The sequence below is a fragment of the Manacus candei genome, unplaced genomic scaffold (genome assembly GCF_025592945.1).
Source record: "Manacus candei isolate 608988 ecotype Guabito, Panama unplaced genomic scaffold, ASM2559294v1 h1tg000071l, whole genome shotgun sequence".
Taxonomy (NCBI): domain Eukaryota; kingdom Metazoa; phylum Chordata; class Aves; order Passeriformes; family Pipridae; genus Manacus; species Manacus candei.
Genome location: NW_026138119.1, coordinates 7,998,290 through 8,022,913, shown reverse-complemented (window position 1 = coordinate 8,022,913; position 24,624 = coordinate 7,998,290). Strand labels below are relative to the sequence as shown.

General features: G+C 51.7%; 1 protein-coding gene across 5 annotated transcripts in view; it reads right to left on the bottom strand.

The window, feature by feature from the left end:
• ASTN2 (astrotactin 2) overlaps positions 1–24,624 on the bottom strand; it is a 324,472-nt gene that overhangs the window by 72,409 nt on the left and 227,439 nt on the right. For 4 of the 5 annotated variants that reach the window (XM_051807886.1, XM_051807888.1, XM_051807887.1 and 1 more), the window contains 3 exons: positions 21,662–21,927; positions 10,598–10,731; positions 9,223–9,371 (listed from right to left, as the gene is read on the bottom strand). In XM_051807886.1, coding sequence (XP_051663846.1) covers positions 9,223–9,371; positions 10,598–10,731; positions 21,662–21,927 — 549 coding nt within the window. Of the gene's footprint in view, positions 1–6,851; positions 7,469–9,222; positions 9,372–10,597; positions 10,732–21,661; positions 21,928–24,624 lie in introns of those variants that run through there. The other variant, XM_051807889.1, reaches the window with a different exon arrangement.

The window sequence follows — 24,624 nt, the reverse complement described above, 5'->3', positions numbered from 1 at the left end:
AGGATGGGCACATCCACCTGAGCTTGACACTCTCCATCTACCACAACAACCCCCAAGTTTTCCAAAGGAACTGGTAACAGAGATCCGAAAATAATCTGCAGCCAAGTGTGAACTTCTGAGGCTTGAGAGCAGCCAGCACAGTAAATGTTAACTGCACAAAGATTTAGACCCCTTGCTCTTAACTGGCTCTTCTGGATTTAGAGTCCACATGCAATTTTTACTGCTGAACGCCTCAATTTCCCAGTCTGCACAGTGGAGTTGGTGAGATTTATTGATTTCCACAGATGACAGCACAGGATAAAGAAGAGCCAAGTATTATCTGTTACACTGTACAAGCTCTCCTCTCACAGCACAGCTGAGCTGCTGCTACCTGCCCTCTTGAGGTGTGCCACAAAGGGTGTGATGGGGAGAGTGGTATCTCAGCCACACCTCAATGTTCCCTGACTCCACTGTCATCCCAGGCAAGCGTCCAGGGCTGGCACCAGGGAAACCAGGGTGAATGGATCTCTCTGGAGTTGAAATCCAGCTCCTCTCAGTGTGGGTAATCATCATATTGGGGAGGTCAGTTCCAAGGAAAGCCCAGCCAAAGATGGCAGAATGACTGTAGGAGCCAGGCTGCTCTTTAGGAAGAGCCATTGCCATGCTCTGAGCTCCAGTGAGGTATTTCCTATCCCAGCATCACCCTATTTCATCAGAGTGAGTCATCAGACCACCATGGAAAACCTCAGGATCTTGCTTCTGTAGTCGTGATCAGAAACATCCTTTATTAAATTAATGACCATCCCCTATCTGTCATCTCGCTGTTAATAAAAAGAAATGAGGGCTGGAAGGAGTGTTCAGACTGGTGCCTGGAGCCAGACTTGTATCAGCAGAACTCGTGTCCAGCAGCACTGCAGAGCTGCTCCCAGACACAGCCCACAGGAACAGGAGGAGATATTAACCCACACAGCAAACAGCTCTGCAGCACAAACATGCTGGGACTCCCTTCTCCAGTACACCTCAGGGTGCTGCTCCAGTGCAGGATCCCTCACCACCACAGCTCCAAAACACTCATTTGGACACAGGGACAAGCTCATCTCACTGCCACTGACTAGATCAACGTGACATCCTTCCTCAAATACATCTCTCACATGGGGCAGAAGGGACACATGCACTCAAATGCTCACTGCTCTAAGTGATCCCCTCTGCGATGCATCAACCCCTTCCCCACGGCTGGCACCACACAGGTGAGCAAGGAGGAAGATCTTACTAGGTCCAAACACCAACAATTATGCACATGAAGCTTTTTCTATCCCGAGGATCCTGGAGACGTGACACCCATTTGAAAAAAAGGATGTCCTCTCCTCTGAGAACAAGCCCCAGCAGCAGGTCAGTACCACCCGCCCCTCCCTCCAGCAAAGGAGAGGTCACAGTCCTGTTCTTTGGAAAAGCAGGGTTACAGGGGCAGTAAGAGTTCAGAGACAGTCGCTCCCAGCAAAGACCAAGTCAACCTGATGCTGAGAGAAGACCGTTCCTTGACCTCACCACACAGGTCTGATCAGCAGGAACCCAGCATGGGAATGCTGCAGAATATCCACCCTATCCCCCATAACCCAAACTAGCCAGAGCAGTATTTCCTATTATGTCTCCATAACCTAATCTAACCCCCTCTAGGGTCTGCAGATTAATATCTGGGAAAGCTCACAAGTCCAATCACCCAATTACAGGGAGGAAAGGTTTATCCTATCTAAACAGCACGAAATGTAACCTAGACCCAGCTGCCCCCTCGCTCCAAAGAGCCAGATCTCAATCCCTGGCAAGCTGAACAAACTGGGAAGGGGTCACAGGGGAGACTGGGAGGGTCTCTGTTGTATCATATGAAACTGCAGGAGGAGCAGTTATTTTAATTGGCAAATCCCCTGACTCGAGGTTTAATCCCTCTCCATTTTTACTGAACTCCCCTCACACAACATGGGGAATAGATGAGAGGCCCCACCTTGAGCCACTGCCCAGCAAGAGGAGCCCCCATCAATTTGGTGAGCAGGGAATGGTGGTTCTCAGGACACACAGTGTACCCAGCTCAGCCTGGGAGATGCAGAGGTGGAGGGCTGGTACCACCATGTGCCACTGAAGGTGGATGTGCCTGAGGAAGGGTGAGGGCTGGAGCAGATTTGATGCTGGCAGGGCAGAGCACACACCTGACAGGATCACAGCCCAGGATCATTGCAACATCCTCAGAGCACCTCCTGTGCAAGGATTGAGAGGTTTCAAACAGGACAGAATAGGCTGTCCCAAGGCAGTCTCTGTGCCTCCCTGGAACCCTTTTCTATCCTTATTTCCTTCCAGAGAAGCATGGAGGGACACTATCTGACTTTTTGGACTGTATTTCAGCCACCTGACAAAGCTGAATACATGGGAAACCTCAACAGCAGCCAGAGGACTGGAAAGCAGATTCCTCATCCCATTCAGGATATCATCCCAGGCTTTGGTTAGAATGAGAGGAACATGCAGAATCTCCAGGAAGATCCTACTCTGGCAAGGAATCTCAGTCTGGGCATCATTCAGAGCCCATCCAAAGGGAAGACTCACCTAGTTTGCTCAGTGAGAATGCCCAAGTTTCCTCCCAGAGCAGGGTTGTGTTGCATCCACAGATGCCCCATAGCCTGTATTTTCCATATAGCTCAGGGCTGCATTGCCAAGCACCAGCTTTGCAGACACAGACTGAGCTTCCCTCCAAATTCCAGCCACAATTTATTGATTAGAAAAGCCTGTCTAGTCAATAAAGGCTCCTATGAAAAAGTTCCACTGCTCTGCACTCACATGCCGTGATCCATCTGGCTGTGTTAGCAGCCTTGGCTTTTGATGCTTTCTGACAAGATGGATTTGTGGCCTTGACTTTTCCAGATCAGGAGAAACTTAATCCTACAGGGTAAAATTACAGACCAGCAAAAAAACTCCATGACTGGCCTCATTAACTGCCATGTAAAGAAGTTCAGAGCCCTCTTAGCTAGAAGGGAGCATCTACAGCTCTCCTTAGCCTTGAGGGAGAGGCAGCTCTGAGCAGACAGCACAAAGCCCTTGGCAAACAGTGCTCCTGAAGTGCATGACACAGTCGTGGCACCAGCCAGGCTGCTCCATCCTCTGCAGACAGCAGGGAAAGGGCAGACGGTCCCAGGTCTCCACCTATAAAGTGATTTGGGAGAAAGTGAAGATAATGCCCAGTTCTGGCCAAAAGGTGACTGGGCAGATAAAAATAAAAAACCCTGGAACAACCCTATGGAAATGTGAATTAATGAAATATTTCGGCAACTGACTCAACCCTAATTGAGAGCTGAGAACCCTCCACCTCCCTTCTGCTTTCCAGGATACAAAAATGACACTGGTAGGTGGAAATAACTACAACTGTCCCAGTGAGAGAGAAATCAGAGATTCACAGCCAGGGTAATGGCCAAAATTAAGCACTTGCTTGGTGCTATTACACAACACATCCCAGGAAGCAGCTTCCAAAAACTTGACCTTCACTTCAAAGGCCTCTTTTTGAATCATCTTTCCTTTTGCTAACAAGTGGATTCAGCACTCAAGACGGGCACTCTGGGTGTTGAAAACATCTTTACCCATGTGCTTGCAGAAGAGGCAGAGGCAATGTTCATATATTTACCCAGTTATAACTGGACCTCAAGCTCCTTACTAAGGGCAGTGTCACCTCCTGCTGTGCTACTTCACTCTGGTGCTCAGCCTGTTTGGCAGCCAAGACTATAAAGATGATTTTTATGGCATGTAATAGGAGTGCAACCTGGTTGTACGAAGGCTGCGCTGACTCCTTACTGACACAGGATTTGCTCTGGCAGGAGAGTTCTTTTCTCCTCTTCCATCCTACCCCTGGTTTTCACACAGCAGTAGCAGCACAGCTTGCACACAAGAGGGTGTCTGGAAGTGATGGTTGCCATAGCTATATCCATACAGCCCTGGCCATCCAGACACGTCAGAGCTGTGCTCCACACCACGGAGGGAAGATATAAATAAGATACTCCTGAGCCTCAATTCAGAGCACAACTTGCAAGTGTACAAGACACTCAGCCTTCTGGTTTGACCTCTTTCACTTTCTTTTATAGACTTGGTGCATATGCAAAGACTCCTCTGCAGAGCAGCTCTGCTCCAGAGAAGTCTGCAACGCTGGCATGGTGATGTGCACAGGTTTTATATAACCATATCTTCCACTCCTGCACATCACTCTGCCCAGTCTGCTCTCCAGACACCCTCCCAGGTTACCTGCTGGTTCTTCTCCACACCACCCTCCTGTATGTCGAGGGTCCCAGCACACCAGAGGTCTCTGAGCAGACTGCCAGACTCCACATTCTCCTGCTCTGAGGTCTCCAACAAGCTCACTCAGCAGGCTGTGTTTCTGTTCTCATCCTTTCTTTGAGGATTACAAGCTGTTCTGGATGAGGGCTACCTCTTCAGAATGTGATCACTGCAAAAAGACCCCAGGGCAGCCAGGATCCCTTGAGGTCATAAACTTTAGGAGTCTCTGCTCAGACCTCACCTGCCCTGCAGGGACAGGGCATCTCATGACCACCCGCTGTATAAAAACAGGTGAGCTGTTTGTTGTGTAGTTTATCCAGCCAATACCCTGCAATGTCCCCAGCTACACTGACTCAGCTGTCAGCACACACTGAGCTGTAAAGTACCACAGAAATAGGCAGGAAACCACAGTGTGAGAGCCTACAAAGCACAGGACAGAAGATGAAGGGCTGGGAGAGAGGGAGAGCTTCCCAATCCTTCTGTGACCTGCGCCAGCAGCACAGAGCTAGCAGTGCATTGTGGCAACACTTAGTTCACACTTGCTGTCACCTTCAACCACAGTGACAGCAAGGGACACTTCCTTTCTCTGCATCTCCCCAGTTCTGCCCACTTTGATGCTGGAGCACAAGCAGGAGGGGGTGGATTCATGCTCAAGGACAGAGCTACTGCCAGTGCTGTGCACAGGTACAGGGTTGCCCACCTTGGTGGTGGGGAATGACTGGGAGGTGCAGAGTAGTTCAGTGGCCAGCCTGGGGGTCCTGACAGCAGAGTGAGCACAGGGCAGGGCACAAAGCTGGGGGGATCCAGGACCTGCACCCCCTTCTGCTCTCAGAGGTGAGTACTGTCCCATGCTGAGGTTAATTCACTGTCCAGCTCTCGTGACCTCAGCACAGGCATTTTACCTCTGTGCCTTGTTTTTGCCCCTTTGTCTGCAGAGAAAGGAGAGCCCGTTCCTACAGCAGAACACGCAAGGTCTGACTTATTACCAGCAAAGTGCATTGAGACACCCTCATGGCTCACCCCTCAAACCACCCCCCTCACCATCCACGATGCAGGCACATGGTTGCCCTCCCAAAATCCCCCCAGATCTGTGTTCAGAGACCCAGCAACAAACAGAGGGGCAGGAGGGGAATAAAATTGCCCCAGGAAAAGAACATTGATGAAGGGATCGAGGAGCTCCCAGAGCCACAAAGCATCACAGCAGCAACACAGCCCCCTGCTCAGCCCATGGACCACAGTCCACCACACAGCCAAAGCCCAGCCCCTCGTCTTCCCCCAGCCATCCCTACAAATGTGCTACAAACACATTCAAAGCGTTTTTTTTTTATTTCTAAACCTTGCATTTTGCTCACTCGCAGCAGCAGCTCCAACCTGCTCCAGCCCCCAGGCGGGTCCGACCTCCCAAGTGGGCCCCAGAGATGGTCCAGGTGGTGTTAAAACCAGGCACAGCTCTGCCTGTCCCCACACCAGGATTTCACCCTTCAGCTTTCAGACAAGGCCTCCCACCTCAGTTCCTCGTCTCCCAACCCTACAACAAGGGCAAGGATCCTTCTGTCCTCCTGCCCAGCATGAGCTGGAGGATGCTGCACTCCCCACGCAAGACCAGCTCAGGCAGAGGGGCTCAGCTGCTCCAGGGGACTTTTTAAGCCAGGGCCACCACAACTGGCAGTGGTGATACCCACTCTGGCACAGGCAGGGACACGGCCTGGCTTAGAGAATAGAGACATAAAAAGCACTTTGCACCACAGTCATGTTATCCCCCCATCCCTCCACAACCCCCCCCCCCATCCCCTTTGGAGCTTCTTAACTTCAGAAACCTTCCTCCAGAGGAGTGTTGGAGTGACAGAAAACATTTTCCAAGCCTAATATCAGTTCCAGATGTTCACAGCCATTTCAGTTTGTACCTCACCCTGTAAAACACATTTCTCCCTCTCCCTCTCTCAAGTGCAGCGCCTGCTTCGTCCATGACATAATGCGCTGGCGGGCTCGGCCGCGCGCACACACACACACACCACACCACGCTCTCGCCCTCTCCGAGAGCCCCATGTTCAAACAAAGAGCATCACTCAACTACAAAGCCATCGCACACATGGAGTTATGAGTAATTTCCACAAGTTTTAATAAACAGCTTTGGGATGTAATTGCTCCCCGCGTTCTCCGCTGGCTCCCGAGCGCAGGGCCCGCTCGCTCCCCGCGCGCTGGTGTTGAAAGCGTGGTTTGTTTCGCACACAAGTTCACCTCCTCTCGGCCTCAGATGGGCCAAGGGTTGTGTTTTTCTAAGCACCAGTAACAAGCCTCTTAAAAAAAGCTCCCACAGCCAAGGGCAGCCGAGCCATGCAGGCTCCCGGCTCCCTGCGCCCTGTCCCGCAGCATCACCCCGTTCGTGTGGAGCCCAGCAGGGAGCAGAGGGGACACGTGTTAGACCAACCTCAAAACTCCCTCCTGACTCTGCTCCAGGAGGAAGAGGAGCAAATATTTTCTGGCTCAAGGGAAAAGCTACATCTTCCAGTTGCAAAGGGGAGGCCAAGGAGTTTTGTGTGGGTGAGAGACTGGAGGTTTGTGTGGGGCAGGAGGAAGGCAGAAGGCAGGTGAGGCAGGGGCCAGGTACCATCTACTTTGCAACAGGGCTGATGAACAGGTTGAGACAGCTCTAGCCTCAGCCAGTGCCAGGAATCACAATAAGAAATGGCTACAAATGCAACAAAGCAAACAAAACCACTGTCCAAGCACAAATAACTCACTCATTTAAACTCAAGAGATCCAAGGGATGAATGGCAGCAGCCTCGAGAGCTCTCCAGCCTTGCTGGATCCCCCAGCCCAGAGCTGCCACACTCTGCCAATACCTGTGGTGAACCTCCCAGCACCAGGAGCAACCTGCTCCTCCCTGCCAGCAGCTGAGAGACTGAGGGGGAAGGACGACGTGCCAACGTCCATTAAAAGCCATCCAAATTTCATATCCCACATGCCACCTCCCAAAGATTCCCCCTCTGGGGTTGAGTTACTGTTTTTGTGGATGCTGCTCAGATGGGATGAGTTGTGGTGCAGCAGGATGGGTGGATGATGGTGGGGAGGGGACACCCAGGGCAGGATTTTTGGTTGGGTGAAGCCTTTGAGAGCTGTAGCAGTCAGCACCTCTGCAAACCTACGCAAAGTATTTGCAGGAATCAAGTCATCTGGCATTAGAGGCCTGTAGGGTAAGAAAGGAATGAAGGCAGGAGTGTTGTTTGGTTATAAGCAGCATAGAAAAAAAAAAAAAAAAAGGATAGATTTAGGATTGGCTTTTCTCTTTAATTGTTAATAGGGTCATTCTGTCCCAAACAGTCCCCCAGAGCAGGGAGAGGGGAGGGCAACTCCCCACAATGAATTCAATTGCCTGTCAAACACATGGCAGTCATAAAAGCAAAATAATAATAATAATCTGTATTTCCTACTCTGGTTGCCAGGCAAAGATCCAGCCACTTCAAAGGAGAAACCCCACGTTTCCCTGGTCTGGCCTCACCTGACCGATGTGTGAGCAATCTGGAATCACCATCCAAAACAAAGCCCCTCCTTTGGTGGCTTGTTTTCTTTCTCCATTACTGGAGGGTGTCCCTTCAAGATAAAGAACTAGCCTCCTTCCATGTCAGGAAACAAGAAACATAACCCAGGGGCCATGGCCACATTGGGCAGCCCTGGAACTGGATGCTGGAAAGGTGTAGGAGAAAGGCCCTGTATGAGCCAGGAACCAGAGCTCCCTCTCACAGGGGTCTCCACAAACAGCCAGGGCCACCAGGATGTGAGGATCTGGCTCTCTACAGCAGAAATAGGCCAGCTCTTAGAGCACACAATTTTTGGATATGGTGGCATCTATGTTGCAGAATATATGGGCCTGGGATGAACAGAGAGGGTGGAATCTTCCCCGTGGCCGTGTACTGAGGCAGCTCATGGCAGCTAAACACTTGGCTCAGAGGGTCTTACATCAGGGAGGAGAAGAAAAATCCCCACCACAAGCTGAGAAAGCTGACCCCGACCTAAGGACTGCCTGTGTGCAACCCCTGATCTTTCTCTGAATCGTCTTCCCAAGGCTGTTTTTCTCAACAGGGAAACACAGCCCAACATCTTGCCAGGATTCCCTGGGAGCCCTTGCAAGTCTGCACGAGCACAGCGAGGCTCCCTGCTCTGAGACCAGCTGCCCCCAGCGAGTCCCACAAGCTTCTTTAACAAACTACATCCAAAATCCTCGGGCAAAAAGCAGTAGGTTCTGCCTGGCTTTCCATGCAGCACTACCATCACTCAAGGTCTCAAGTCCTATTTTTTGAAATCCATCATTGACTCACTCAAATCCAGCCCCATCCTTCACAGCCCTACGCCTTGTCCAGCAGCTCCTGGAGCATGGCTTGAAATGCTGACAAAGCCTTTGCAAGGCACAGACCACTCAGTACAAGCCTGGGAACTAAATTCCAACCCAGGGAAGTTTCAGATTCCCCTGGAGAAGTTTTGTGCAGTCTAAACGATCTCCCTAAATACTGCAGGCTTTGAGTTCCTTGTGCAAGGCAACTGAAAGTGTCCTTTCAAAGGTGGACATGCAATGCAGTACTCACTGGAATAGACCAGTAAAGCCCTTGAGCTGTTGAGGGATGACCTTCCCCCTCCCCACATCCACAATCCTGTGGCATTTCAGACTGATCAGATCAAACAGTCACTTCAGAAACTCCAACTCACAGCTCTCCTGCCCGAAAAGGACAAACTATTTCCTTCTGCCTTACTGCATTTCTGTATTTCCCCTTCCCCTCCAATCCCCATGTCTGCAGAAGCCTCTAGAATGGAGTGGGTTTGATACCTCATGTAACACCTTGGCTCTGTGCACTGTTTTCCACCAAAGCAGCAGCTCTCAGCCAGGCAGGGCACAGGAGGCATCACCTTTAACCCTCTGCTCCACGAGGAGTTTGCCCTCACACCCACCTGTGTAGAGGTCTGTGTCCGTGTACTCATCCACCTTCTTGTGCTGCAGGACATAGTCAGACACCTTTGTCCCAATGGCAGGCTGCACATCCAGCCACTCCAGACTGACCACGGTGCTGGAGGGCTCCACGTTGGGGGAGAGCCTCAGGCTGGGGCAGGAGACAGGAAAGAAACCAAATAAGACATCAGCTCTCTTTCTGGGGAGGAATCCACCTCTAAAAATAGTCCAACCCCTGGCAGGGCTCACACTCATACACAGGTATGTGCACAAAGACCCCCCAAGGACAGAGGGCACAAGGGCAGAGTGGGCAGGTGAGCATGGAAGAACCTCCAGTTGAAGGTTAGTTGGGTTCAGCCTACTGCAGTGTGTGCCCTTGCCTTCCCCTGCTCCTGGAAAAGCTAAGCTCATGCAACCACAACCATGCAACCCCAAATACACCATCCAAAGGGGCCTTCATCATCTGGGAGAACTGCTGAGCTTCAGCAGCCCACAAGGAACCAAGGACCAACAGCCCAGGAGAAAAAGAGGAGAGGATCCAGCTTCTGGAAACCCAGTGGGGCTGAGTCCATGGGAGGGGAGGGTCTGGTCTGCACTGCCAGCCAGCAAAGGCGAGGGAGGGCGGAAGGAGGGGAAGGAAGGGGCAGGTGTGGTGTGAATTTACCCAGCTGCAAACAAGCAAACCGCTGCCAGGTGTGAGTGAGAGCCAGAGCAGGGCAGCTGTGCAGGAGCTCCTGCCCAGAGCAGGAACAACGTGGGCTGGGATGAAGGCAGAGGAGCTTTGTGCTCCTGGCTGTGCTAGTGCAGGGGCGTCCGCTCCCTTTGCACTGGGGTAAATGACAACACAAGTACAGGGATACGAGGAGTCTGGCTCCAAACATACAGCATGTTTGTTGGACTCGGGATGGGAAATGAATCCCCTCCGAGGATATTGGCTCACTAAGAAGGTGTTCTGCTCCTTGTGGCTTGCTGGAGCCAGTCTTCCTGCTTTCTCAGCTAATTCCCCATCACTTTGCTCCTGATTTGCTCTTGCTCTGACAAGCCACAATGAATTGCACTGTAATTCCATTTCTTTCAGCATTTGAAATCCCATTCTACAAGGCCTGCTAATCAGGTGATGAAAATCTATAAGGAAACCTTCCAGGGCCACAGCCGGAGCCAGGATATCCTAAAGGCATCACTCACAGAGCGAGGGGGGCTGGACTGCGGCCCCCGGGCCCAAAGGTGGGGGTGCCCGTGGGCTGAGCCTGTGGGAAAGGGGCTGGTGCCAGGGGGTCATGGCCTGTGGGAAAGGGGCTGGTGATGGGCCACAACCCATGGGAAAGGGGCTGTTGCTGGGGGGCTGTGACTCGGAGGAGAGCTCGCCCCGATACGTACACAGGCGGAGGCAGAGGGCTGCAGTTCGGGAGTCCGTTCTCATCGAAGGCGTTGAGGTCGCACCTGCACCAGTCTTCGATAACATCGCCTTTCCCCGAGCACCAGTATGAGCTCATCAGGGCTCCCTTGAAGGCCTGACATGAGAACAAAAAGTGTGAACACGTGTGCTGAGGACTCAGTGAAATCCGGCCAGTGGCTCAGCCGCACGGGGCTGAGCATCACAGGGGAGGGTGCGTGTGCAGAGCCCTGGGAACAGGAAATATGGGATGGGGAGGGTGTGTGCTGTCCTCCCCAGCTCTGCAACAGAACTGCTGCATGGCCCTGGGCACGTCCCTTCCCTGTGTTTAACTCCTGTTCATCCCTGAGTGCAGCTTTTGGAATGGGGATGGGGAGTGTCTGCACAGCCCTACGGAGGGGATCTCCTGTGGTGGAAGAGCCTGAAGGAGCACAAATATAAGTTCCTTTGTGACAATGGGCATCATACACATGGCACCTGCACCCTGCTGCTGTGTACAATGAAACTCTTCCACTCTTCCACATGTCCATCTGCCCAGCTGTTTCTGTCCCCCTGAAGTAATTCCTGCATTCCCAACAACACAGACCACTTCCATCCTTCTCACAAGTTTGTTATTCATACAAATTGCCCTCCTGCAAGCAAAGTGCTGCTTTATTCACTTGCATAAGAAAGACTCTCAAGCAAAACAGAAGTATCTGGAACAACAACAACAAAAAAAAAACAACTGGAAAATACTTGGAGGCTGTCCCCACTCTGATCAGGAGCCCCCCTGACTGCTTCTAATGATGCCAATGGATCCCTGGAATAACAGCTGTTCATTTGCTGGGGTCTGAATTCCCAAAGCCACCCAGGTCTCCCATGTGATCATCCCACAGCTTGGGGTGCTCGGTGTCAGTCCCCACACTGCAGGATGGGACATCCCTTACTCCATACCCTGTTGTAGTTCAGACATCATGGATTTATGGTGGTTTCTCTCACTACCCTTTGCCTGTAATTAAACCTCCAGCCTGGAAGACAGGGTCTCTCTCTCTCCCTGCACACACACAGAGTCAACATTCAACCCAACCCTGCAAAGCCACGACGCCCAGCTAGAATAATCAGAACACCAAAACATCACCCGCTAAAACAAAGCTCTGTAACGCTTTTGACCTTTTAGGAGGCACATTTTGGAGGTGAAACACCTTCATTGGTCCTCACCCACGCTGAGCAGCCCCATTTCCAGCAGCACTATTCCTCCCATGGAAAAAGCTGCCTGCGGAAGCCTGGCCCCAGCGATACCGCCCGTGCTGCCAGGGTACGCCTTTGAGATAAAACTGTGCCCTATGAGGAGGACAGGGACAGCTCAGACTGCAGCACTGAGCAGAAAACTCTAGGAAAAGCGCCATCCCGGGGAGGTTTCTGAAAGGAGGAGGTATAAATAGAGCCTGACGTCAGGGCTCCCATTGTCTGGGGTTTTGTCGCTCTCCCCAAACACCTCCAACACCTTTAACGAGGCGCCTCAAGCCTCTCACGTCTTCAAAATTTTCTGCTTCCAGGTATTTACAAAACGGGGCTGTGCCAGGTGGAAAAAAATGGGGAGGATAAAAAAAAAAAAAAAAAAAAAAGAAAAAAGAAAGGAAGGAAAAAACACATGAAAGAAAGAAAATGTGATGTTATTTTACCCTGTTCTTTGGATGTAATTGAAGCGCTGGGCTGCAAAGGGCATCCAAATAATTGGAGAGAGGGATGAAGAGAGGAGCTTATCTGACACACGGATAAATGGATGCAGACACACGTCTGCAGGGAGCGGCGGGTCCGTGCAGGATAGGAACGGAACCCGATGTGTGTGGATGGATGGGGAAGCGTGTGCTCTCCCCAGGAAGCAAGATAAATACCCTGTGCTGAGGGTATGTGTGTGCACAGACACGAGCTGCAGGCACAGACAGATGTTGGGTGATCCCGGGAAGAGCTGCACTGTCACACTGATGACTCTGCTGTTCCCCATCCCCAGCCCTGCACGCTCCCTCCCTGGCCCCTAACCCAGCTTCTCCTTGCTCATCCCCAACGCAGAGAAAAAACCCCACCTGCCCAATCCACGCCCTTTAGCCAAATTCAGTAGTCAATTCCTTCTGTTTTTCTTTTTCCTGCTGTTAAGTGCAAGCTGGATGAGCAATCCCCTTTGCTTTGCCTGCCTAGCCTTGCATGCGTTTTAATTAGATCCTGCAGGTACCCAGCTGTCATCTGCCTTGTGTCACCCTTCACACAAACGAGGTTAGTGGATGGATGCGTCCTCTGGCCACGCTCATTACAGCGAGCACACCTACGCACTCTAACCGGGTTACCGGCTCCTGCCTCCGTCCTGACTGAGGGCAAGGCCAGCCTGGGGGAACCAGGGCTGGTCCCTGGCTTGTCCCTTTGTGCTGGGCACTGGTGAGGCCACACCTCGAGTCCTGTGTCCAGTTCTGGGCCCCTCACTGCAAGAAAGACGTTGAGGGTTGGACTGTGTTCCAAGAAGGGGACAGAGCTGGGGAAGGGTCTGGAGAGTCAGTCATGTGAGGAGTGGCTGAGGGAGCTGGGGGTGCTCAGCCTGGAGAAAAGGAGGCTCAGGGGGGACCTTCTTGCTCTCTACAGCTCCCTCAAAGGAGGTTGTAGCCAAGTGGGGGTCAGTCTCTTCTCCCAGGTAACAAGTGACAGGACAAGAGGAACCGGCCTCAAGCTGTGCCAGGCAAGGTGACAACCATGTGAAAAACTCTCCTTCCCTTTCTCCTTCCAACAGTGTAGACCAGAAGGTATGGAACCACTCACACAAACACAGGAGAACAGAGGCTGCCACCTCCACCAGGAGCCCAATGGCACAAGAAGACCAAGAGTAATGGACAAGGATACAGAGAGGGTGCTGAGATCCATCCCATGGGAAGCTGCAGCCTCTGGGAGAGCTTCACGTGCTCTCTTGCCTTCCAGGAGACAGCACCTACAAGAAGTCCATCTCCAACATGACCATTTCCATACTGGATGCTTCATCATGGTGTTCACAACAAGTCATGAAGCTGTGAAAACCCAAGAAGGTCTGGAATCATGAAGGGCTTCCCAGGAGCAGCCTTATCCAGCCTATCTGCTGGGAATGGCAGCGGCCCCCAATGTCCTGTCCTGTGCTCGCCAGCCAATCCCCGGGACCCCAACACCCCTCTGTGCCCTAAGGCAATTTTATCTTTTATTTAAAAGTATCCAAATTGTATTGTTTCCCTGTGAGTCAGCCCATTTAGTTTACGTCCTTCAGTGCCAGAGGGGAAATTTATGAGATGAGAAACTGGCTCGAAACGTTTATTTTCTAGATGACGAGTCATGCCATTAGATATATAGCTTTATGAATCATAGGAACAGCATCTAATTTGCTCTTAAAGGTATAATAGGTCTGACTCCCCACACCCATGCACACACATATATTGGATTGATAGTTCCCCCCTAGGATGGCTAGTTCATTTGTTTTGACACAAGCAAGACTTACAGGACCATAAAGTCCCATCTTACCATAAGCTAAGCCTATTCATAAAAAAAATATTAGGGAAACGAACGATCAGCTAAGCACATTTATCCTACACTCGATTGCATATGGATCTTTCTCCTGTTGTTATTTGTGCTCAGGGGGAGGCCATTTGGCCCCATTTTATAGCTTAGACTCTCTGCAACAGAATAGAGAAGAACATTTCCTTTGTCCTCTGTTAGACCTGGCTGATGGAAGGAGAAGCATTAAGTTACTTCTGACCGTGGTTTTTCTGTTGACATCCCAGGAGAGGTAAGTTAGAGGATGTGAAGGAACCTTTCAGATCAGCATTTGCAGGACTCAGAACGCACCACAGGGGCTGGTGTTCACAGACGGGGTACTGGAAAGGGCACATGTTGGGTGCTTATCCGTGAATATCTGGTCTTCTCCACGGCTGACAGGGACATGGAAATCTGGCTCATTGAATCTAAGTTTCTTCGTGGTTGCTGTGCACGCATCACTTTCTGGGAAAATTAAAAAGGAAATAGAGGGAGATAAAAAACCAACCACAAGTAAGCAGGTAGGCTGGACAGAGATGTACTGCAGATAGTGGAGATGATCTAGAAGATGGAAATTTGATTCATTTGGAGTTTTTCACTGGTTTCCTTGGCCTTTGTCTGCTTGTTTGTTCTTTTCAATGTAGAAGGAGAAGAGGAAGAGTGAAGCAGGCTGGGTCATGCCAGCAGACAGCCTCATGTCTAGGGACATGGCAGCCAATGGAGACACCCTGTCCCTTCCTGTTTGCAGAGTGGAGATGATGCCTACACACCACCACCACCTTCCCCTGGGCACAGGCAGGGAACACTGGAGGAGGCAGTGGGCTGCCTGGCTTAGCAGCAAGCCCAGTCAACCAATGATGTCACCCCATGTAGTGCCTGACACCACAGAGCCACTGACCAGAGCTCCCAGACACCGTCGACTCCAAGCAGTCCGTGGATAGCAAAACCAACACTGGCTGTTCATCAAGGGAAAGAACAGGGGATTTAGGCTCAAGCAGGGATTTCATAGCCTCAACAGGATGCTACCATGATGGCAGGGTGGCTGGAGGAAAAAGCTTTCCATGCCCTTCCAGCAGTGCTCAGTGCTGTTCACAGGAAACAAATGCTGCTCCTTAGTCTAGACATCTCTGGGAGGAGGAAGGCCAAGGATTTCCCAGGCCAGAGACTCTTTCCAGGATCATGCAGTTTGCGTCCGAAAGTCTGCTCCAGGTTCACAGCAAAGGAGGATGAAGTTTCCCTACTGCTGTTGGCAGGTGATCTCATCCTGTGCTGCTCACACCCTCCCTGCCTCCGCTGCCTCTCCCCCGGGAGCAGGATCAGCAGCACTTCATCCTGGGAAGGCACATCATCGGTCTGCTGGAAAGGTCAGGGTGCTGGAAGGGACCCAGGGTGGGCAGCATCCTGGTTTCTGTTATTTATGGGGTCCGAGGGAGCAGCAGAGGACGCTGTAAAACCTGGCAGCAGGGGAAATAAAAGCCCTTACGCTGCAGCGAGCCCCGTCCCGGGGAGCCGGCTCCGCTTTCACACCTCGGCACAAAGCTCCCCATTATGGCCCGGTGCGGGCGTTACAATGCGGCCATTCTTCCCCTGGAAACTCGAGCTGGATGTGGGCTGGAGCTGCAGCAGGATGCTCAAGGGATCGAGGAGGAGAATGAGAGCCAATTAGCAGGTATTAAAACAAAGCAACAACAAGTAAAAAGAAAAACTCCTCAGATCAAACAAAAAAAAAAAAAAAATTTCGCCTCAACCACACAAACTGTCCCCATTCTCCCGGGCTCCCTGTCAGTTTTGGTGGTGGAAAAATAAATCCCTGGCACTGGCTCCCCATGCCTTCAGGGGTTGCTTTGGGGAAGCTGTGTGTGCACAAGGAGGACTGTTGTCCTCCAGCAGCTCTGCCACCGGGTGCTGTGTGAGGACCAAAGTGAGTTGATGGTCTTGGGGACATCTTTCACCCCGGCCAAGGCCTCCCTGCCAGCCTGGGACACCAAAGAGGACAGCAGTGGCCATGCTCTGCTCAGCAGGAGATGGTTCTTTGGGGCCATGGGGTGATCACAGACAAGGGGTGGGAAGGAACGATGGGGAATTTTGCTCCAACCTCAGTTGCCACCTGAGCTGGTGACCCCCTGGCACTGCTGGCACAAACACACTGTGGCCCATGCACAGGCAGGAAAGAAGCTCTCACTGAGAGCCTGAGAGCCCTGCCAGGGTCCCAGCCACACTCTGAGCTCCTGCCAAGGCCAATGGGACCAGCAGCACAGGGACATGCCCTCCAGCAAACCCCCACACCAAGGCCAGGCCGCGTGTGCTGCAAGGAGGCCGTGGCTGCAGCAAATGCTGAGATTACTCAATTTTCGAATTAAACCAAGGTCCTAGGGGTCTTCCAAAAACCCAGGCTCCACATCCATTTGTCTCCTTAAATACACACAACAGGGGTTTGAGCCCATTTCCCACTAGGAGTGAGATTGATCTCTCCTGCCTCCCTTCCCTGCACTCCCCTCACCACACCACCCTCTAAGCACTTCTGCAGCTGGAGGAGCTGTTCCATGGGAGCAGCTTTGTGCCTGTTTCAGGGTTTTTTTGGGGGGGAAAACAAACAGTAAAAACAGGAGGGACCACACTGCTCAACATGCCTTCTCTTTTCTCCCCTCCACTGGCCACAGCTGCCCTGTGGCTCCAGCCATGCACATGAGCATCCCTGTCAAAGGTGTTCTTGGGAGGGATGGGGAAACAGGACATGCCTGCTCTTCCTAGGGCTTCTTGCCTTCCTGCAGCCCACTCAAGGGTCAAGGAAGTTTGCAGAAACCTGGGATCTCCCTGTCTCAGCCTGTGCCTCTGTGGACTCCAGGGCTGTGCTGGGTAGTAAGAAGGATGTTTCCTACCCCATGGCACGGGGTGAGGGCAGGAGGAGCATTCTTCTAGTGTTCACTCTTCTAGTGAACATCTCCAGGATGTTCATTAGAGGGAAAGCACCCAGGGTCACCACATCTCTTTTCTCTCACATCACATGCACTCAACAACATCCCGCCCTTGAGGTGTTGGGGGGTATTTTGCCAGCAGAAAGCCCCACCACAGATAGAAACTCTTTGCTGTGGGTCCTGGCCAGCCACTGACACTGGTGGAGGTTTCTTCCACAGCCTTGCAGCGGAGAAACTCCTCCAGCTTCACCTGCACACAGCAATAGGGGGACCACTCTGGGGTCTGCACTGCTGCAGAACACAAAGGAAGCAGAAGGGAGATGTTAGGACACTGGCATAGATCAAAACATGATGCAGGTTCCAGAGACATCCAGAGAAGACCCTGGAAGGTGAAGCCAAGGTCACAGCTTCCCTGGATCTTCACACCTTTTAAACTCACAGTGTGAGCATTCAAGACTGAGGAGCAATGGAGCTACGACAGCAATGGTGCTATAAACTTATCTGGACTAGCTGAATGTCACCAGCTGATGGGGACCAGTGCAGAGAAGAATCCAGCACTGCCTCTGCTCCAGCAAGCAGTCCTTGCTGTGAAACCTTCCACCCACAGACACATCATTTGTAACAACTATGAAAAAGACATTCAACAAAACCCTTCAAAGGTGCTTAGACCTTCAAACACATCTTCTTGAACCTGGGAAACTCTTTGCCCAGCACTGCCACAGTCCCCAGCCAGGCTGAGGCTATCAGTGACCAGGCAAGTTCTCCGATGAACACATTAAACCACAGGGAGAAACAAAAGAAACTCCCAGCAGGGGCTCAATCTGTAGTTTTCATCACATCCAAGAAGGAAAAGAGGGCCCTGATACACTGCTCCTCCCCACTGCTGGGAGCAGGAGTGGTGCTGGAGCTGGGCTGGGAGGACAGATCACACACAGCTGAGAGTTTCCTTGAACTCACAGTACAAATGCCTCAGTACAAATGCTCCCTGGGCAGCAAAAAACCTCCTGAAGTCCTTTAAATTTCAAGTTCTTGCTTCAAAGCAAGAAGAAAACAGCAATTCCCAATGACATGGAAATAAAGAGTTTTCCAACTTATTTCACGTGGGCAAAGTAATATATTTTCGCCTAATCTCTCCCTTGGAAACGGTCAGTTTTAGCTGAAATCAAACATGCACACAAAGAAAAATCACAAATCAGCCCAAGGCAGACACCCAGTGTGGAAACTTAAACCCCAGCACTTAAGAGTCTGGCAAGGTCATCAGCAACCGAGAACATGGCCTTGGACGGGGTGGTAGCTGTAAATTTTAGGAAGTGCGTAACTCACTGCTCTGAGGCAGATGAAAAGACAAACCTATTGAAAAAAAAAAATACACATACTGAAGAGGGCAAAATGTCTTTACCTGTGTCTTGCCTCATATCTGCTGCTGGGCTTATACAGCAAAACCCTTCAGCCAACTTTATAGAAGTTAATATCCACCTCATTAACGACCTCGCTTTCTCTCTGTACACATACAGCATTGACTATGTGGACATGTATGCAGAGAGGAAGAGCTTCACTGTTTACAATTATTAATTTTTTAATACTACACGGGAATTGGAATGTGCCTACAGTTCCTAGGAAGCCAGCACTTGCTGTATTGATTGAGGATCAAACACCCCAAACACAGCTCTGCTGTGGAGGCTGTGCTTGGAGATGCCTTGGCTTAGCCCAGGTATCTGCAAATCATGTTTATGCCATGGGTGAACACCACTCTGCAGTGCCTGGGATTGCCCTGGCCTCCTACTTGGTGCTGAAAAAGGACATTTCATCATCCAGATGGTACCTGAGATGTTCCTGATGGCACCCACCCTGAGGGAGCCTCTCCCAGAGTGCAGAGCAAGAGGTCATGGTTAAACTGGTGGCTTTCCAGGGCACCAGGGCACACTACTCGGTTTTGGTGACAGGGTGATGGCCCCGTGGTGGTTGCAGCTCCCCAACACCTCTAAACCCCTTTCCCTTTCATGATCACCCTCCCTGCCATCACACCTGTGGAGGAATATGAGGGGAAGGCACATTCCTGCCCCTGTGGGAACCCCTTGTCACTGAGCTCACAATGTCACAAGAGGATGGGGACATATTCTCATACAGGTAGCACTAACCCCACACCAAACCACCCTCTCTAGGGCAGGGACATGGCCCCCATCAGCTCCACGTCCTCCAGAGAGGCAGGCACAGTTCTACCCAGCTTGGCAAAACCTCCAGTGCCAAGAGCCAAGGTTTGTGCCGTGGTGGCACCTCAGCAGTGGTGTGACACAGCCCCCAGGCACCTGGACTCATCCCTGCCCACAGGGACATGGGCAGCAGGGGGAGAGGGAGAGGATAAAAATCCTGCAGGAGAGAGGCTGGTGGAGAGAAGGGCAAGAAGCAAGCTGAGAAGGAAAGGATTGAGGGAGCAGGACAGTGGATCAGAAGTGAACAAGAAGGGGAAAGGAGAGTTCTGGAATTGATGCAGCACAAGGGTTTTATGCTAAGGGAATGGGAATGGTTAGGAAACGCAAAAAGTACTCCCTGTGTCCTGCTGCAGCAAGGATTTGGTTGTAGGGAGAAGAAGAATGAGAGGGCCTGCTGTCAAGAGAAGCCCACAGTCAAAAGAAGACCCAGTCCAGCTGGGGGGTGGTGGTCAGAGAAGACAGTGTGAACCCACCCACCCCAGAACCCTCCGCTGTGGATGGAAAAGGTGATCTGTCCTGGCATGTGCTGCTCACTGCCAGCTCCCAGTGTCCCCTGGGCATCCCCTCTGGTAGCATCCTCCATCCTGCAGCCACCCAAATCCCTCGCCCTGTCACCTCTAACCCCAGCACTGCTGATCAACAGCTCCCTGGGGTGAAGGGAGGGCAGAGTCACACACACCCTGACACAGACAGGCCCCTCCACCCCTGGGTGAGCAGGTGGAAGCAGAGGAGGAGGAGGAGGGATGCATGGAGCAAAGCCCCCTGGAAGATGTCTGGGGTGTCTCTGGTTTGTTGCCTCATTGGGGTTGTGTTTGTTTGCGTGTTTGTTTGCCGGTTTTCCCGGCGCCTCAGCAGAGAGCACAATGCGGGCTGTGCTCCAGCTGCAGCTGAAGGGGCCAGCCCCTGCAGGAGCCAGGGGAGCAGGGAGGGAGGGAGGGAGGGAGGGAGGCTGCTGCTGGTGAAATGCAGGCTCCAGCTCCCCAGGACAAGGATGCACCCCAAGTGAGCACGGCAGCATTGGCAGGGCTGAGGGACAGGTGAGGAAGAGGAGGAGGAGGGGACCTTGTGCAGCCAGGACCAGAGAGACAGGACAGCATTGCTACCTGGTGATGAACAGTGTCCATGGAGATCCTCCAGATCCTGCTTGCTTTCACAGTTACCCCTTCCCCGCTGGCTAACCTATCTCTTGTATCCCAAAAGGAGTGTCTTCCTGTGGATTGCTGCTGGGAAGCGCATCTTTTTTGCTTGAAGGAAACCAGCTTTCCCACTGCTCTCCCTGTACCCGTGATGCCTCATCCCAGCACTGCCCTGGACATGCTGATAACAGCAGGTCAATGTCTACACAAGGACTGCCCACTGGGAAGAGCAGGCATAGGTGGGGAAAGAATGCAGGAATTAAAAATAGTGGGAGAAAGGGAGTTTGGGGGAAAAGAGCTGAAAAGACAGGGGAACTGAGGTATGGAAGTCAGGCACAGTTGCATGGAAGAACCAGGTAGCCTGATACATGGGAAAGCAGGAAGAAGATCAGGAGGTAAACAAGGAGGGACAGTGCCCATAAGGGACTTGGATGCCAGGAGAAGCATGGAGGCTCTTCTGCCTGTGGATCTGGGAAGAGGATGAAGCATCATTCCTGGTGGTCACACCTCCGTGTGCCAGGATTGTTTCCTGACCTGCAGCCCTCTGCATCCCACCCACAGCTGCTGAGCACTGGCTCACTCCAGGCATCCTAATCAAGTGCAGGCTCAGTGCTAATAAGTGACTTTAAGCAGGTCTGTCATTTTTGGACTCGAGACTGGGGTCAGAGGGCTGCAGAGGGGGGTAGGGGTGGCAGTGAACCGAGAAAGAGGAAAATCAATCTCCATAGGATTAACACTGAAGCTCTTGCAGAAGTCCAGCCCCAGGGAAGGGTGGTTGGCCCCTCCTGGAGTAACAGTGACCTCCTGTGGCTGTGGGACTGTCCCAGGGGGCTGGTTGTTCACTCTCTCTGCAGAGGTGCTTTGAAAAGCCACAGTTGAGCCCTGCAGGGCTTTGGCCACCCCTCACACAGGTACATCTGAGATCTCAGAGCCAGGAGGGAAGGACTGAGCCGATGCCTGGCTCCTGAGACCCCTCCACAGGACACATCCTGCACACTGGTGGACACTGGGAATGACTGTGGCCTTGGCTGCTTATGGCATTGCCTTCACTGTACCAAAGGCAGGGAGATGCAGGTCTGAGAGGGCTTTGGGTGGTGGGCAGCAGGATCTGCCAGCTCCATCCCTGAAACCATCCCGTTGCATCCCCCTCCAAACACACACACACCAAAACACCACCTCACCCCAGGGAACCCAACAGCCCTGCAGCGACTGGAGAGGGGGCTGAGAGGATCACAGAGGTGGGGCTGGTCCCTCCCTGGCTCACTCACCTCCCTGGTGTCGTTCTCCTGGATCAGGGCGTACAGAGGCACCACCCTGTTGATCTCCAGCAGAACCGGTGTGGGGCTGAGCTGCTCCTTCCCGGGGCGCCGGCACAGGTGGCAGGTGGAGGGGCAGCGCCCTTTCTCCTCGCAGTGAATCTCCACACCGGAGATGAGGTGGTCATCAGACAGCATCTGTGCCGTCAGCAGGCCTGACAGGTACGTGATGAAGGGCATGGATTTCAGCTCCTTCTTGTTCCCAAGCTCAGTTGTTTCTGGTGGAGGGAGAGGGAAGAAACCAAACAACATTAAATAGATCTCGGCACAGTCCTCTTCCCAAACCCAAACCTTGCTGCAGTCAGGATAAATGCAGCTGCTGAAGGTTTAGGCCAGGTGGGAGCAGGAAACCAGAAAGGTTGAGGAGAGAAGGAGAAAAACAGGACTTTCATGTCATTGCTTGGAAGTGTGACCATTTCCACTCTAGAGCACTTCTAGAGTGACAGAACTTATCATGTTCTTCTTCTCTTTTCTAAGTTGTGTTCCCAGTCTTCTCTTTTCTAACTTGCATGTTCACTTTATGTGCTCCAAAATGAAACAAAACCACCCCAGTATTATCTTCACTGCCAAAGAGAAACCTTCCCAAAGGGAGTGCCTTCACCCTCACCCCAATGCCAGCCCCCTCTAGCCTCTGTCGTCCTTAGGTCACCCTTTTGAGTCACACACTATCCATGGTGCTGGGAAGGACCCAAAGAGGCTGCAAAGAGGGAGCATGGAGGGATGAAGTCCTTGGCAGGGGGGATAAGCACGTATGGGAACAAACTCACCGCACAGATGAAGGCATTACCAAACCCAAACTATCAACACTCTGCCTCAAGGAAACAATCAGGCCTTTGAAACCCCCTGTGAAACCTCCTGGTGGTCTTCAGCACAGGGAGACAAAACTGGAGAGCCTTTGCTTCGCTCTATGTCTGTCCAAACACTTGCTAAGGACAAGGGAAGTATCACCCCTGGTGACACCCTGAGCCAAGGAGACACGACTCCCATCTCTGCTCTCCACAATTTAAATTCCAATTTAAATGCTTTGTCTACAGATGGGTTGATCTAAGAAGGCCCAAATTCCATACCCTGGTGTCACATCCACAGAAGAAAAGCTTTTCTTCATCCTGTGCCCAACACCATGAGCTGGATGGCTATTGCCTCCAACAACAAATTCCCAGTCCCAAGAAGGAGCTGAAGAGGAACAAGGGATGTCTCAATACCCTGTGCTTGCAGGGACATGCAGCTGATCTGGCAAGGCACTAGTCAGTTAGAAATACAAATAAACACAATATTCATTCATGACTCCCAGAGCCCTCCAGGGTAGGGACAGCCCTTCCCTGCTGTCTGGCTGTCAGGGAACACTTCTGTGCACAGGATCAAAGCTGTCACAGGAAGAATGAGCAAATTCCAACCAACTCATCTTTTAGCGGAATAAAAGGGGAGCAGTTGCTAAGATAAATTAAAACAAGGCTGTGAGATGTCTCAACATCTAGGGAGACACTGGTGTGCACAGACATGGAAAATAGGAGTTGGAGCTGGTTATGGAGAGATTATTTTCTAGAAGACCAGCTCCAGGCAACTTCAAGTCTCACAAGGGAAAGCCTTGAAACCTTAAAAAACTGAGTGGTTCACAAAGAAGGAAATTACAGGGAGATACCATGAGCCTCTTCTCGCTTCTGCACAAGAGTAACATTTTTTTTTTAACATCAGTACTGTACAAAAGAAAGAAGTTAATTACAATTCTGGGCTGCAAAGCTTCTTCACAAGAGCTGAAGCAGCGATTTCAGAGACCCTCCATGGGGAAGGAATTTTTAAAACCATGCTTTAAGGAAGGACATGAACACAGAGCTGAAAAGACAGTGGAATCAGTTATCTCATGATTGGCACTAGGATATCAAGCCTTCCTTCCTGAATTATTGGCTCTATAACGAAGAATTATAGACCACTCTCCCTCATCTGCTTGCTCAAGGGGTGGAAAGCATCAGCTCAAGGTGTTTCATCCCTAGAAAGCTGAAGATTTCCTGAATAGAGATGGTGCTTCTGTCTTGTCCCACCCACACCACCCACCACTTGTGGCATCTCACAGAGGAGTTACTCAGATCTGAGAGGTATTTTGCCTCCAAAACATATTCCTGGACCTGCCACTGCAACTACAGCCCGGGAAGAAGGGATTAAGGTCCCTCTATCTCCCTCTCTCCTACCTCTGAGATGAGTTCTGGCTATGTCCTCAGCCACCTGCATGCAAGGAGTGGGCTCAGGATGGAGCCCACTCTCCCCATTGCAAACCTGACAGTGAACTGAGGAAACCACATGTTCCTGGAGGCTCAGCCTGACTTTTATTACCTATACAGAACAGGATAACCTCCCAGGGCACTCTGATTACTCCTGCAAAGCTTCACTCCTGGGGAAGGGCTTTGCAGGTGACCACTGCGAGGGCGCTCCAAAGGTCCCATCAGGGCAGGAGGACGAGGCTCAGCTGCAGGGGCTGCAGCAGGGAGGATACAGGCAGTCCTTATCAACCCCTGAATCTGAACATGCTTTTGCTAACGCTGCTGGCAACTCAGCTGAACGCTGGCAACATCTGTCTGGGAGCAGAGCGCCGCGGATGTGGTCAGACGCGCCACGGCAACTTGTGGGAGTTATTAGTTTGTTTATCTCGGATATGTATTTGGGGAGAAAAAAAAAAACACCAAAAAAACAACACCACAACAAAATAAATTAAACAGCAGCCTTGTGCCAGGCGTCAGGCCTTGCGTAAGAAAGGCAGGATGAGCAGCACAGGGTGTGCAGAGGTAGCATTTGCCTGTTGGGGTGCCTGGCTCTGTCTCTGGGCTTCATCAGGATCTTATAATCCCACAGCACGAGGTGACTGACTGCACACAAGGGTCCCTGCTTAGGATGCAGCAGTTGTTGATGTGGGAAACACTTCCAGC